Genomic DNA, 13,173 nt, shown 5'->3' with positions numbered 1-13,173 from the left:
GAGCACAGCAGTCATGCCCCGATTAACCCCAGAGGTGGAAGGAGGCCAGACCCATGCGACATAATTCTAGTTAAGCCACCTAAGCAGCTGAAGGAAGCTTAGCCTGCTGGTTCCTGGATAAGTGTGTGTTTGGGGTCGGGAGGAAGTGGTGAGAAAGATGTCATTCTCTCGGGGCTGCTCTCTGATGCACCCAGGTCTCTGAACAAGCAGAAGTCTATGTGGGGCTATGAGGAAAGAGGGTTAAGCATAGAAGTCTTACATGAAACAGGTTGATTTTAATTTTAAAATTTTAAGAGCTTTGCATAATTCAGGATAGAATTTTTGTACCTTATGAAATTATCAGATGAGAATGAATATGGAAGAGTTAGAGATTGCAATAAAAGATCCCCTAAAAAAGAATCCCTAAAAATTATCCTGAAAAATGACAAACTACTGCCCCTACACTGTCGTTGTTAGATCGCTATCCCCTTGTGTCTTAGTTTCAGAACAGATTTTGTTGTTTCTGTTTATATTCAGCTAGTAAACAGATCTTCATTTCTTCAGCATTTTAGGTTCCAAAGTTTCCGTAGGTATCTGGCCCTTGGCTTGTTTCTGCCACTTCTGGCTTGACAGTCTGTTGTTGAAATTCAGTTTCTACAATCAGCAAACATTTGTTTGTTGGAAAATGTGGTTTTTCCTTCCAAATGCCTAAATGTGTTGTGCTTGAAACTTTGATGCCTTTTCTACCTTCCCAGTTTTATGTAGACCTAACTTTGAGCAAGTGAATGGATTCATGTTCGTAAACATGAGTATAACATTCTGGTTCTTACATTTTGCAGTGGGTTTTGAAAGCAAGTTCATTGTTTTTAGTAATAACCTTTTACAGTATTCACGTTTTGCTGTCCAATCCCTGCAGGTGCTGAAGAGAAAATTTTGGAAGAGTTTAAAGAAACACACAGTGCAGACTCTCCAGATTTTCAGCTCCAGGCGATGATCCAGGCTGCTGGCAAGCTCGTGCTGATTGACAAGCTGCTGCCCAAACTGAAGGCTGGTGGCCACAGGGTGCTTATCTTTTCCCAGATGGTGCGCTGCTTGGACATACTGGAAGACTACCTCATTCAGAGACGGTGAGGGCCATGGTGGTGCCGTCGGAATGGAAAAGAAAAGGGAAAATAAACCCGACCTTTCACCGGGCTCTAAGTGGTTCACCCTGAAGTGACATTTATGATAAAGGGAACAGAGTGGGGGAAATGTGCTACATTTCTTTTTAAAAACTACAGATGTATCCATGACAGTTATTCTGTGTGGTGACGGCAGTAGGACTCTGCATCATTTTGTGGGCGATTTTGTTTCCCATTTCTCTCGTTTGACTAGGGGAGGATTGTTCTTACCTAAGATTGAAATTGTTTGTCATTTTACAGTTAGAAGTGCCAGCTATTTTTAGAGTTTAGTTGTTTCACTGGGCAGGAAGTAAAATAAAATGCAGTCTTTGGGCATTCAGCCGATTGTATGAAAAGCTACAACAAAACCTATTTGCTCTGACATTATTTCTGAAAAATAGTATTCTGTTAATATATACCCCAAGTTGTATTACTTTCTTAAAACGAACAAACAAACAAACAAACAAAAAGACCAGTGTATGGTAGCCGTTTGTCAGGCCTCCTTGTTAATACTGACATTTTCCAGGTACCCATACGAAAGGATCGATGGCCGAGTCAGAGGCAACCTCCGCCAGGCAGCTATCGACAGATTCTCCAAACCTGATTCTGATAGGTTTGTTTTCCTCCTGTGCACCCGGGCAGGAGGTCTAGGCATTAATCTTACTGCTGCTGATACCTGCATCATCTTTGATTCTGACTGGAATCCCCAAAATGATCTCCAGGTAAACATGCAAGAAAATCTTCCTGATGCCCTCCCCCCGCACCCCCCCCCGCCCTTTTAAAAGCCATTCTACTATGACAGAGAATTCCATCAGAGCAATAAATTAAAGTCATGTAGTCACTCAGGCGGTGTCCCATGATCGGGGCAAATGAACCAACTAGTAATCAATTTATTAATAATGTAAAAGTAATTTCTTCGTATGTTAACCCTCTTCTAAACTGCACCGCTGTTTATTGGAATAGATGCTTTTATGACTGACAATTGAGTGTTTCTTTCTTTGGTAGCCATTAGTTTCCTTTGTCTTCCAGGCGCAGGCAAGGTGTCATAGAATAGGACAGAGCAAATCTGTGAAAATCTACAGGCTGATTACAAGAAATTCTTATGAAAGGGAGATGTTCGACAAGGCTAGTTTGAAGCTTGGTCTGGATAAAGCTGTGCTGCAGTCCATGAGTGGAAGGGAAAACGCTACCAACGGGGTAAGCCGCACTGGCCCAGCCCCATTCATCTCTTCTGCCTCCTTACTTGATTTAAATGATAGTGAGACATTCTCCAGCATCTGATTATTTTTCAACCTCAGATTCCCTTTGTTATAACTCAGGTTCACCCTCTTTGAGAAAAACGAAACATTTGTTTAGTCTACAAACATTTCAATTCTAAATTATCTTAAATACTCCTCTAAAACAGGTACAACAGCTTTCCAAGAAAGAAATAGAGGATCTTCTACGAAAAGGGGCCTATGGTGCACTCATGGACGAGGAGGATGAAGGGTCTAAATTCTGCGAAGAAGACATTGATCAGATTCTCCTACGGCGAACCCACACCATCACCATTGAATCTGAAGGGAAAGGTTCCACATTTGCTAAGGTGCGAATAGAGGCAGGTTTTCTATAGAAGTGTAATAGAGTTTACGTACAGCACCATGAGATGCATGTGTAACGTTTGCTTTATATTGCAAATTGAGAAATTAATTATTAACTTCCTGCAGAGCCCTTAATGCATGAAGCACTGTTTGTGTTTTGGGTTCTGTTCTATGGACAGACATGGCGCTGGTAGTCACCCTTCCCTGGTCCTCAGATCGGCTTCCTGGCTCTCCCGGTTGATTCTGTACCTGTGGCCTTGACCCCACCCTCTCCACTTTTTGAAATCCTGAATCCTGAATCCTCATAGCCTGTGAGGACAGTCAAGTCACTCCTGTCCTTAAAACATCTCCTCTGTTTTCCCCTCTAGCTTCAACTCCATAAGTCGTCTTTCATAGCTGAAATCCACACAAGCATTATTTGCACCAGCTGTCTCCGTTGACTCCCTGTTTACTTATTTTTCAACTTCCAGCTTGCACCCCTTCCCCACCTCTCTAGCAGACCAGCTCTGAGCACCTGCTGCTCCACCGAGAGCCCCTTTGAGGCTTCACCTGTGTACTGTTCCATCCATCCACACCCAGGCCCACTCTATTTGGAACAGCTTGATTGAAACGCAGTATACTTACCATAACATTCACCTGTTTTAAGTACACAATTCAGTGCCTTTCCTGTATTGACAGACTTGGGCAACTACCACCACATCTAAGTTTAGAACATTTCCATCACCCCCAAAAGATCCTCATGCCCATTAAAGTCAGTCCCTCCCCCCCTGCACCCCAAATCTTTGGCAACCACTAATCTACTTTCTCTATATATAGTTTTGCCCACCTTGGACATTTCAGATGAATGGAATCATACAACATGTGGTCTTTTCATTCTGGCTTCATTCACTTAGCATAATGTTTTTGAAGTTTATCCATATTGTAGTGGAACCATGTTCCATTATATGTCTGTCTCATTTGCCAGTTTAAAATGGACATTGGGGTTGTTTATTATTCACTAGTTTATAGTGAAGTTTTTGGTTATTATGAATAAGGGTGTTACGAACATTTGCATACAAGTGTTTATGTGGACATGTTTTCATTTCTCTTGCATATATACCAGAAATGGAACTGCCAGGTCATATGTTAACTCTGTGTTTAACCCCTGAGGAACTGCCAGACTGTTTTCTAAAGTGACTGTACCATTTCCTTTCCCACTAGCAGTGTTTTAGGGTTGCAGTTTATCCACATCCTCAGCAATGCTTTTTGTTGTTCTGACTCTTTGATTGTAGTCATATTAGTGAGTGTGAAGTGATAGCTGACTCTGGTTGGATCTGCGTTTCTCTGATGCTGTTGAGTACCTTTCCCTGTGCTTGTTGGCCATATGTACATTGTCTTTCGAGAAATGTCTATTCTAATCCTTTGATCATCTGAGTTATTTGTCTTTTTATTATTGAGGTTTAAGAATTCTTTATATATTTTGGATAAAAATTCCTCATCAATTTGCAAATAATTCCAAATGCAATTTGCAAATATTTTCTTCTAGTCTTTTCTTAATGGTGTTTAATGTTAATGATGCCCAGTTTACCCATTTTTTCTTTTGTTGTTTGTAGTTTTTGTGTATTGTCTAACCTAAGGTTACAAAGATTTGCTCCTGTGTTTTCTTCTATGATTTATATAGTTTTCACTCTTACATTTAGATCTACAAGCCTTTTAAGTGAGTTTTTGTGTGTGGTGGTGGTGTGAGACTGGCTCCAACTCCCTCCTTTCGCACGTGGACAGGTCCCAGCTACTCCAGCCTGGAAAGGCCTCTTCGGGGCTCTGGGACCCACACCTTCCCGTCACGTCTTTCTGTGTCTTTTCAGGTTCTTTCCTCAGTCCTCACAGACACTTCAAGTTTAGTATGTACAAAACCAAGTCCAGCATCCCTGCCCCTCCATCCGCTGTGCACGTGTACACACACACACACACACACCCTATTTGTTCACCTGAGTAACACCATTCAGATGCCAAAGTTGCTGAGATGCTGAGGTTTTTCCTGGCTGCCTCCTCCTGCTTCATGCTTCACATCTTTCAGTCTTAGCTTTTCCAGAATATGTATGTCCATTTCTGCCAGAGCCGTTTTTGGTCTTCGTTATTTTCTCCTAAACTCCAGTGGCCTGTTCCGTACTGTTCTGCCCTCCACGCTGCAAGACGTCTGTGACGTTGGATGTGATCATGTCCATCTTGAGATGACCCCCGACTTCAGAGAGCTCGCTGCTTCCTCAGGGTTGTGTCTGGACTCTGTTAACCGGACGTGCAAGGCCCTGGGACATGGCTTCTGCCGGCCTCACCAGCTCCGTCTCTGGCTACTCTCCCTGCCTGCCCTCATCCCCAGCCACCTGACACAATGAATTGCCTTTCTCCTCCTCTGTGCTTTTGCACATGCTCTACCATGAAAACGTCTGCATGCTTTCTCATTCTTTGAGCTTCTAACAGTCTGGTCCAGGTGTTATTTTCAGGAGAGCCCTGTGCTGTCTTCCCACCACTGCCCTCCCTGGACCTCCACCCCCACCACCACCTGCCTGAACCTGGTTAGGGCCTCGTCTGTATGTCAGCTGCACCTATCCGTGCCCTTTATTACCTATCATCTGTTGAGCTGCAGTCATCTTCTGTTTCCTGATCTGTCTCAACCCCTGGACACTGAGCTGCCTGAGGCGCAGTCTCCTCCTGTCCCAGTGACCGCAGTGTCTGGCACACACTGGGGGAATGCATACATGTCTGAGTGAATGAATAAATGAAAGCTGCTTTGCATTTTGTGTATGAGAAAAGCATCTCAAAGTAATGCATATTTTTCCCCCTTTAGGCCAGTTTTGTTGCATCTGGAAACAGGACAGATATTTCCTTGGACGATCCAAATTTCTGGCAAAAGTGGGCTAAGAAGGCCGAATTGGACATTGATGCCTTAAATGGGAGGGTGAGTGAGAGATTCCATTCGAACCCTGTCTGATCTCACCCGAGGTCGCCTTTTTCAGAAGTTGCAAATGTATGTGCTGTCTTTTTTAGAACAATCTGGTTATTGACACTCCACGCGTGAGGAAGCAAACCAGGCTGTACAGTGCGGTGAAAGAAGACGAGCTGATGGAGTTTTCGGACTTGGAAAGCGATGCTGAGGAGAAGCCTTGCCCGAAGCCCCGGCGGCCCCAGGACAGGTCCCAGGGCTACGCAAGGAGCGAGTGCTTCCGGGTTGAGAAGAATCTGCTTGTCTATGGGTAAGTTGGGCTCGTGTGAAAAACGGAACTGTATTTTAAAAATAGTTACAATTCCGATTGGCATAGAAAAACAGTATCTGTGTTTGGATTTCTGAGTCCCCATAGCATAGTCAAGTGAACTGAGCAGTAGCTCTGATGGGAGCCCGGGTTTTTTGGTTAAAGTGCTCAAAATGGTTCCGATCCTCATGGATTGAAGGGGCGTGAGTTTGTCCCTTAAGGAATTTGTCAGATCCCAATTTACTTGTTGATTGTTACTAGCTAAGAGCAAAGTGTCAGGATAACAAAATTTTTTCTACTTTACCTTCACATGAAATTTACGACTACAGTAATCTTTTAATATTTTTCTGTTATAAAAGTTTGTTAAAGGGAATCTTGTAAAGCTCTTCCAGCTCATCTGGAATATCAACAGATAGTCATTTCAGCCATGAATGTGTCATTTCTGAATCTCTGGCACCCCACACACTGATTTGAATGGCAAGGTACTCAGGAAATACCTGAATCTATAAATCAGAGTTCTCCAGCATATTGTAGGCAAATTCCATTAAAATAAAAATGTGCCACCAAAACAAATGTTATCTGTAGATCTGATGATATCCTGGCTTTCATTGTATTTTCCAATGGATCCCCATTAGTTTCAGAATACACACAAACATTCTGTTAGCATAGCATACAGGGCTGTTTCCTGGCCTTTGTCTCTCTTGTTGGCCCTTTCCACGGCAGTCCCAGCTTCTCGTAGGACAGCCACCTCGTCCCCTTCAGTGTGCCACGATCTGGCTCAGCTTTGTCTTTCCTCAAGCCCTTCCTGCTGTCCAGGGCCAACCGCACCCCCAGCACACAGCCTTCATCTGCCCAGCCTCCTGTCCTTGGCGTCCAGCGCTGGCTGACGTCCTGTGGCGCCCTACACCAGACAGTCTCCATCACCTTGTGATGCACTTCCCCTCACTCTGCATAGTCTTGTATGACGTTGAGTAGTTGGCTTCCCCTGCTAGAGACCCAGCTAGCAGCTACTTGAAGACGAGGGCTCTTTCTTTGTGTCCTCAAGGCAGAGTAGAGCGCTAGCAGACACGCAGTGAGTGCTGAATCAGTGGTGGTTTATGGAATAGACGAAGTTCAACTGAAGCCCCTCCTGTGTTTCAGTAGCTGTGTCCCCTCTATGAGAGATCTGTGCAAGCCGGACATCCTTTCCTGTCTGTCCTCACATCGCAGAGACACTCTCCCCACCGAATCCATTTGCTACTTGCACCTGCTTCCATGTTCCAGACTAATGACCATAGTTGAGAATTTTGCTCATAACTAAAATGGGACAAATGAATAACTCTTGAAGCTACGAAGTCAGCTTAGGGCAGACTGTCTTTTAGTAGAGCCCTTCCCTCCGCCCATAGGCATCACTGTGTATTGAACACCTGCTGTGTGTTAGGCATTGTGCTAGGATGTTCTCAGGCACAGACACGGCTGTGAGCAGACAGGTGCAGCCCCACCTCAAGGCCGGCAGGGGAGCAAGTAGAAGTGGCAGCGATGACACCTTGGCAGGGATGCTCTGTGCAAAGACAGCGTAGAAACATGTCTCCTCTCCTTTAAGACACAGCTCAGGTATTCTCTCCCATTCTGGGACTCGGGAAAAAAGAAGGAATTCCAGACGGTGAGTGTATAGCCTGTGACTTAGTGACATGATGAGTTAGCCAGGGTGCGAGGGAGTGTCGGGCATGGGGCAGGGGGGAGAGGACAGTTTCTGGCAGAGAGGGCAGTGTGTCCAGTGGCCCAGAGGTGCGCTCCTAGAAGCCAGAGAGGACCAGGCCAGGGCGAAAGGCAGGGCCTGCTGGGGCGTGCTCTGTGCTGCTCCCAGCCGAGGCTCTGGCCTGCACAGCCCTCAGGCGTGGAGGGGGCTGTTCCTGCCCTAAGTCCCGCCCCGAGGGCTCAGGCAGCTGTAACCTGGGAAGACACAGCTCACACAGCACCTGCCTGTCTGCTGTGTGCTTGCGCTCCACAGCTCCCAGGTGAAAGAGGACAACATGTCTTTAAGCCGGGATTATACCCCTAAGCAGCTGGTTCAGGTTCAGCAGTGTGCTCTCTGTTTGGTCCTATCCACAGTCTTTTATCACACCCATGTGCTGGCTGAACATTTTTCCTGTGCGTGCTCTTGGAGTTAGCACTCCCTTGTTTGGAAAGGAGACTTGAACCTGTTCACAGTCTTTCGTTAATTCTCCTGGCGTCCCTCTGGGGCGGGTGGCTGCACCCGTACTCCTCAGCGCTGCGTCCTGACTTGGGGCCGACGCTCACACCCGCCCCAGTGCCCGGTGCATCTCACAGGACTGGTCAGCTTTGTGGCCTACAGACCACGTCAGAGTGAAGCAGAGTGTAACCCGTGCAGGTCCTGGCTTGCTTTCATGGCCTCAAAGTCGCTGCCACTGCCTGAGTCTCACTGGGAAAGCCTGTGTCAGTCCTGTAGGTGTTACTTCAGTGGCAGTTCCACTCTGTAACGGGTGTTTTTAACTCTTGGGCCTTGGATTGTTTTCCTATCACCAGATGTAAAGTATGGCTACTTTTGACCCAAGCTTTCCTAATGCTACTGCCTGACGGTGAGAGGAAAGCCCCAGATCTAAACAGAAAAATACTGTCTGCATGCTGAATTTTTGCTTTGCAGGTGGGGACGGTGGACAGACATTCTTTCTCACGGACGCTACAAACGTCAGCTCACTGAGCAAGATGTAGAAACCATCTGCAGAACCATCCTTGTGTACTGTCTCAACCACTACAAGGGGGATGAGAACATCAAAAGCTTCATCTGGGATCTGATCACACCCACGGCTGACGGCCAGACGCGCGCCTTGGTCAATCATTCTGGTAGGTGCTTCGTGCTCTTGGTGCCGCAGCATCTCCGCTGCCAGCTGGTGCCGTTGGGACGCAACCTGGGCCCCATATTTCCCTGTCTTGCCTGTTGAAATAGCTGACTCTGACACTGTAGTTGGGATTGTAACATGCTTCTGTTGTCATTACTACGATGATGATTCTAGGGTTATCAGCGCCAGTGCCGAGGGGCAGGAAAGGAAAGAAGGTGAAAGCCCAGAGCTCACACCCGGTGGTGCAGGACGCCGACTGGCTGGCTGGCTGCAACCCGGACGCCCTGTTCCAGGAGGACAGCTACAGGAAGCACCTGAAGCACCACTGCAACAAGTAGGTGTCCGGAGGGCGCACGCGGGAGCTTGCTCGGTCTCTGTGTGTGTGTGTGTGTGTGTGTGTGTGTGTGTGTGTGTGTGTACACAAGTACATATTAAGTTGCAGTTACTATATTTGCACAGCCTTACTGTTTTCCTTAAACTTGCCACGTCACAGGACAGCATACATTTAGATGACTGATGTTTAAAATGGTGATAAAGATACACCACACATTTTTTTTTAAATCTTGCCACTTTAACCACTAGTAAACGTACAATTCATTGACATTAACTGTATTCCCCACTCTCCATACCCAAAACCTTTTCATTGACCCCAGTATAAACTCTGTGCATTGAAGAGTAACTTGCTTTCCTCTCCATCTCGTCCCCACGCCCCTGGCCACCAGCACTCTACTTTGTCTCTGAATTTGCTAATTCTGGGTACCTCATAAGTGGGATCATACAGTATTTGTCTTTCTGTGTCTGGCTTATTTCACTTAGCATAATGTCCTCAAGGTTGATCCACGTTGTAGTTTGTACCAGAATTTCATTCCTTTTTGTGGCTGAGTAATACCCCTTGTTTGCATAACCACGTTTTGTTTATCCGTTCATCTGTCAGGAGACTCGGGGGAGATAGGCACCTTTTGGCTGCTGTGAACCGCGCTGCTGTGACAGTGTGGATAACAGCCTTCGCCAGCATGTGTTAGGGAATTGCAGTCAGTCTTCTTTATGTGACCCTGCCTTCAGCCGACTGCTTTCCGGGGAGGCACCAGGGAATGGACATGGTATTTTTTGCTGCATAACAACTCAACTTGCTGGGTCCTCATTTTCTTACCTCTGAGCTTAAAATCATAGTCCTTACCTTTATTTCCAGAACTTGATTATACGTAATTGAAGAGTGTTGAATGTAAATGTATTTTATTGCGTGGAGTCTACATCTTAAACTGACATCTGCAGGTGTTGATTCTTTCCTGCTCTGAGCGTTCATGATTCACTGTCAGTAGGACAGGCCACACGGCTACTGACCAGCGACCTTGGGCAAGTTCCTGAACCTCTTCAGGACTCACTTTCCGCTAGTCAAATAGAGCTCTACAACACGATTTCAGCTGGATAAGGCGGGATATAAGTAAATACATACGTAGCTCCCTTTTTTCCCAGTGGCAGCAAGTGTTGAGCACATCCTGCAGGGTGCCAAGCGCTGGCTGTGGTGGTCTGAGTTGTCGGAGATGCAGAGCGCTCTTTTATCCGCACATACCTGACAGGGAACCGAGACTCGGGTCCTTGAGGTTCCCTCAGCTAGTTCAGGGGCAGGCGGGGGTGGAGGCCCACGCCAGACAAGGGCACTGCCCTTGCGCTTCTCTGCCCGCCTGCCTCCTCCCCAGGATGTCTCAGCGCTCACGTCACATAATTCCCGGGGCACACCTGCTACCCACCAGGTTGCACTGATGAATGGTCACCCCTTTCTAAATACGAAGGTGTTTTCCGGGCCTGCCTTTGATCGCTGTCTTTAGATTTTGACAAATATTTTCCTTTTTAAACCTCCAAAACCATTACCTCAGACCATTCTGGTGCCTTGGAAACTGTCTCGTTACTGCTGACACTTACTAGCGCTCTCTAAAATCCCGCCCCACTTAGAGCTGTTAGAAAACTAATGTTTCCTCGTGGTTTATGGGAACTTTGGGTCAGTAGCCTTCTGAGGTCTGGATTCAAACAAACCGTACGTGGAGTGGTTGAGTGTGGGAGCCATGGCTCCCAGATGCAATGGTGGTGGTTTTGAATTTCCTATGCTGATGGCAGTAATGAACTCCCGTCGGGTACCCTCCCTAATTAGTATGTGAGATGTAACTAGCGTTCTTCACATCTTTCCCCTCGGTCTCAGAAGAAGGCTGGCAATGCTTTCCATCTCCTGTCTGGGACAAGCAAGTAGTCCCGTTGTCCTTCCTAGGAGATCACTCCCTGAGACGCCTCAGGCTCTAAAGTGAGGAAGTGTTATGACTGGTCAGAGAGAACGTGAGACCCAGACTAAGGACCTCCTAGAAAATAGCTGGCCAGTTCGTTCTCTTCAAAAGTTTCAAGAGACTAAGACAAAAACAGAGGAACTGTCTTGGGTTAAAGGACATGAAGTGGACAGGACAGTTTAATGCCACGTGTGGTCCCAGACTAGGCGCTGGTCCAGAAAACCGCACTAGTGGGGCAGCCGATGATGAAATGGAATGGGATCCGGGGACCCGTCCTGTCCTGCCTGCTTAACAGGTGCACACTCCTTCAGCTCAGAGGCTCCCTCCTGTGCACCTCATTACCCGTCAGCACCTACCGTGTCTGCCACTGGGGCACTGAGCTTGCCAGTTGCATTGGTTTGAATTTTTTCCTCTAGAAAAAAGGTGACAAGGTGACATTCACAGTTAATTTATAAAAGTCTCCACGTAACTATAATTCCTCCCAAAGTAGAAAAGTTTGTCTCTGACAAAAAGAAAAAGAAACCATTAGGATCACTGCCACTGTGGTGAGTAAAAGAGAATCTAGCCCAAGGTGGCGGGTGTGTCTTTGGAGCGGCCCTTTCTGAGCATCTTCTGTAAATTCTCAGAGCTGGCCTGTAAGTTCTCTAACCAGAGAAGAGACCGTGTGCCAGCTGCGGAGGCCCATACCGTCCGTTGTTCTTTTGCTGGTTCAGTGCGGCATGGCCAATTTTTAATCTTGTCAAGAAAAAGAAATCTTAAAAAAAATAAAAAAAGTATCCAGGATGATTGCTTACTTTGGAACATACTCAGATATTTACAGCCTCACAGTCTGCCTGTCTAGAGCCCACGCTGGCCAGGAGAAGGCTCCTGGTGGGGAGGAAGGTGTGTTGTGAGGTACCTGTTCATGTGTGATCAGGAGTAGTCTGTTTCGGTGAAGCTGCTCCTAGTTGTCATTTGATATTTTGAAGGATAGTTGCCACGTCCTTAGAGAGTATGAAGTGATGGAGTCAAAAGGCCTAATTCTGAGTGGTCCATGCTCAAGGTGACTCTGACCTTGGCCGTGCCACTTATCTTCTGTTAGCCTCTATCTTCATGTTTGTCAAATGAAAATTGTAACTTACCCCACTTCATCATAGGGTCATTGTGAAGATGAAATGAGCTAGTGTAGTAAAAGTGATACATTGGTTAGAAAATGTGTGCTGGGGCTACTCAGGGAAATGGCACTTGGTATTATCATTCAGTCACGGCCAAGGAGGTAACACAGCAGGGCCATCCAGCAGGAGATGCTCGACTCACAGCAGACATAGGCCTTTGGGATGTGCCAGGTGGGCTTTATTGAAAAAACCGTGTTTTAAGCCGTTGAGGAAATCCAAGCAAGATTGAAAATCTGGTTCCTAGAATTCCAAGGGTTTTTAAACACTGATTCCTTGAAAATGACTAAGAACTTCAATGACTTGGACATATTTTAATCTCCTTTGTAATGTTTTGTTATTAGTCTTGAAGCTACAACTGAGGCTTCCAGGTAATATAAACTAAAGGAATAAAAAAGGTTTAATATTCCTTAAGGGAGAAGGGTGGGGACCCACCCATACCCCACCCGCACTGCCATCTTCCTTTCTTGGAAGCAAAGTTGTATAATCTGAAAAACCTGACATTCCATATTGAGGGTTTATTGTAAGGTAGTAAAACCAGATTTTATATCGCGTTTATTCCTACAACTTCTGATGTGCTTCCAAAAATGGTATTAAGGCAGCAGCTGAGGAAATTTTATGAGATAATGAAGCAGAACAGTGACTGAAAGCCATCTGCTCAGTTGTTTACAAACTTGCTTCAATACTTCAGAGGCAGTGGTAGGGTACGTGTCTGAACTTCACAAGCTGCACTAGGTAGGACTAACTGAAGTGCGCCCGGGCTGGGCTGAGCTTGGTCCCTCTCTGTGCAGTGTGAGCGGTTGCCAGGCAGGCCTGTTGGAAGCCAGCAGAAAGCACCACACAGAGGTGATTATGTGCCACCATCTGTCACGCTTCAAGCCTACCATACAGCATGGCTAATCAGCCTTGGCAGGATGATGGATGAACAGCAGCAGCTGCCAAAAGCCACTGTTGGCAAACAGT

General features: G+C 46.3%; 1 protein-coding gene across 5 annotated transcripts in view; it reads left to right on the top strand.

Moving 5' to 3' along the window:
• Positions 1 to 13,173, top strand: part of CHD7 (chromodomain helicase DNA binding protein 7) — a 211,760-nt gene that overhangs the window by 177,130 nt on the left and 21,457 nt on the right. For all 5 annotated transcript variants that reach the window (XM_074318933.1, XM_019752431.2, XM_019752430.2 and 2 more), the window contains 8 exons: positions 896 to 1,106; positions 1,666 to 1,861; positions 2,169 to 2,336; positions 2,545 to 2,724; positions 5,544 to 5,654; positions 5,744 to 5,949; positions 8,591 to 8,790; positions 8,961 to 9,120. In XM_074318933.1, the coding sequence (XP_074175034.1) occupies positions 896 to 1,106; positions 1,666 to 1,861; positions 2,169 to 2,336; positions 2,545 to 2,724; positions 5,544 to 5,654; positions 5,744 to 5,949; positions 8,591 to 8,790; positions 8,961 to 9,120 (1,432 nt within the window). The remainder of the gene's footprint in view (positions 1 to 895; positions 1,107 to 1,665; positions 1,862 to 2,168; positions 2,337 to 2,544; positions 2,725 to 5,543; positions 5,655 to 5,743; positions 5,950 to 8,590; positions 8,791 to 8,960; positions 9,121 to 13,173) is intronic.

Source organism: Rhinolophus sinicus, linkage group LG14 (genome assembly GCF_036562045.2).
Source record: "Rhinolophus sinicus isolate RSC01 linkage group LG14, ASM3656204v1, whole genome shotgun sequence".
Taxonomy (NCBI): domain Eukaryota; kingdom Metazoa; phylum Chordata; class Mammalia; order Chiroptera; family Rhinolophidae; genus Rhinolophus; species Rhinolophus sinicus.
This window is presented reverse-complemented; position numbering and strand designations above follow the sequence as displayed.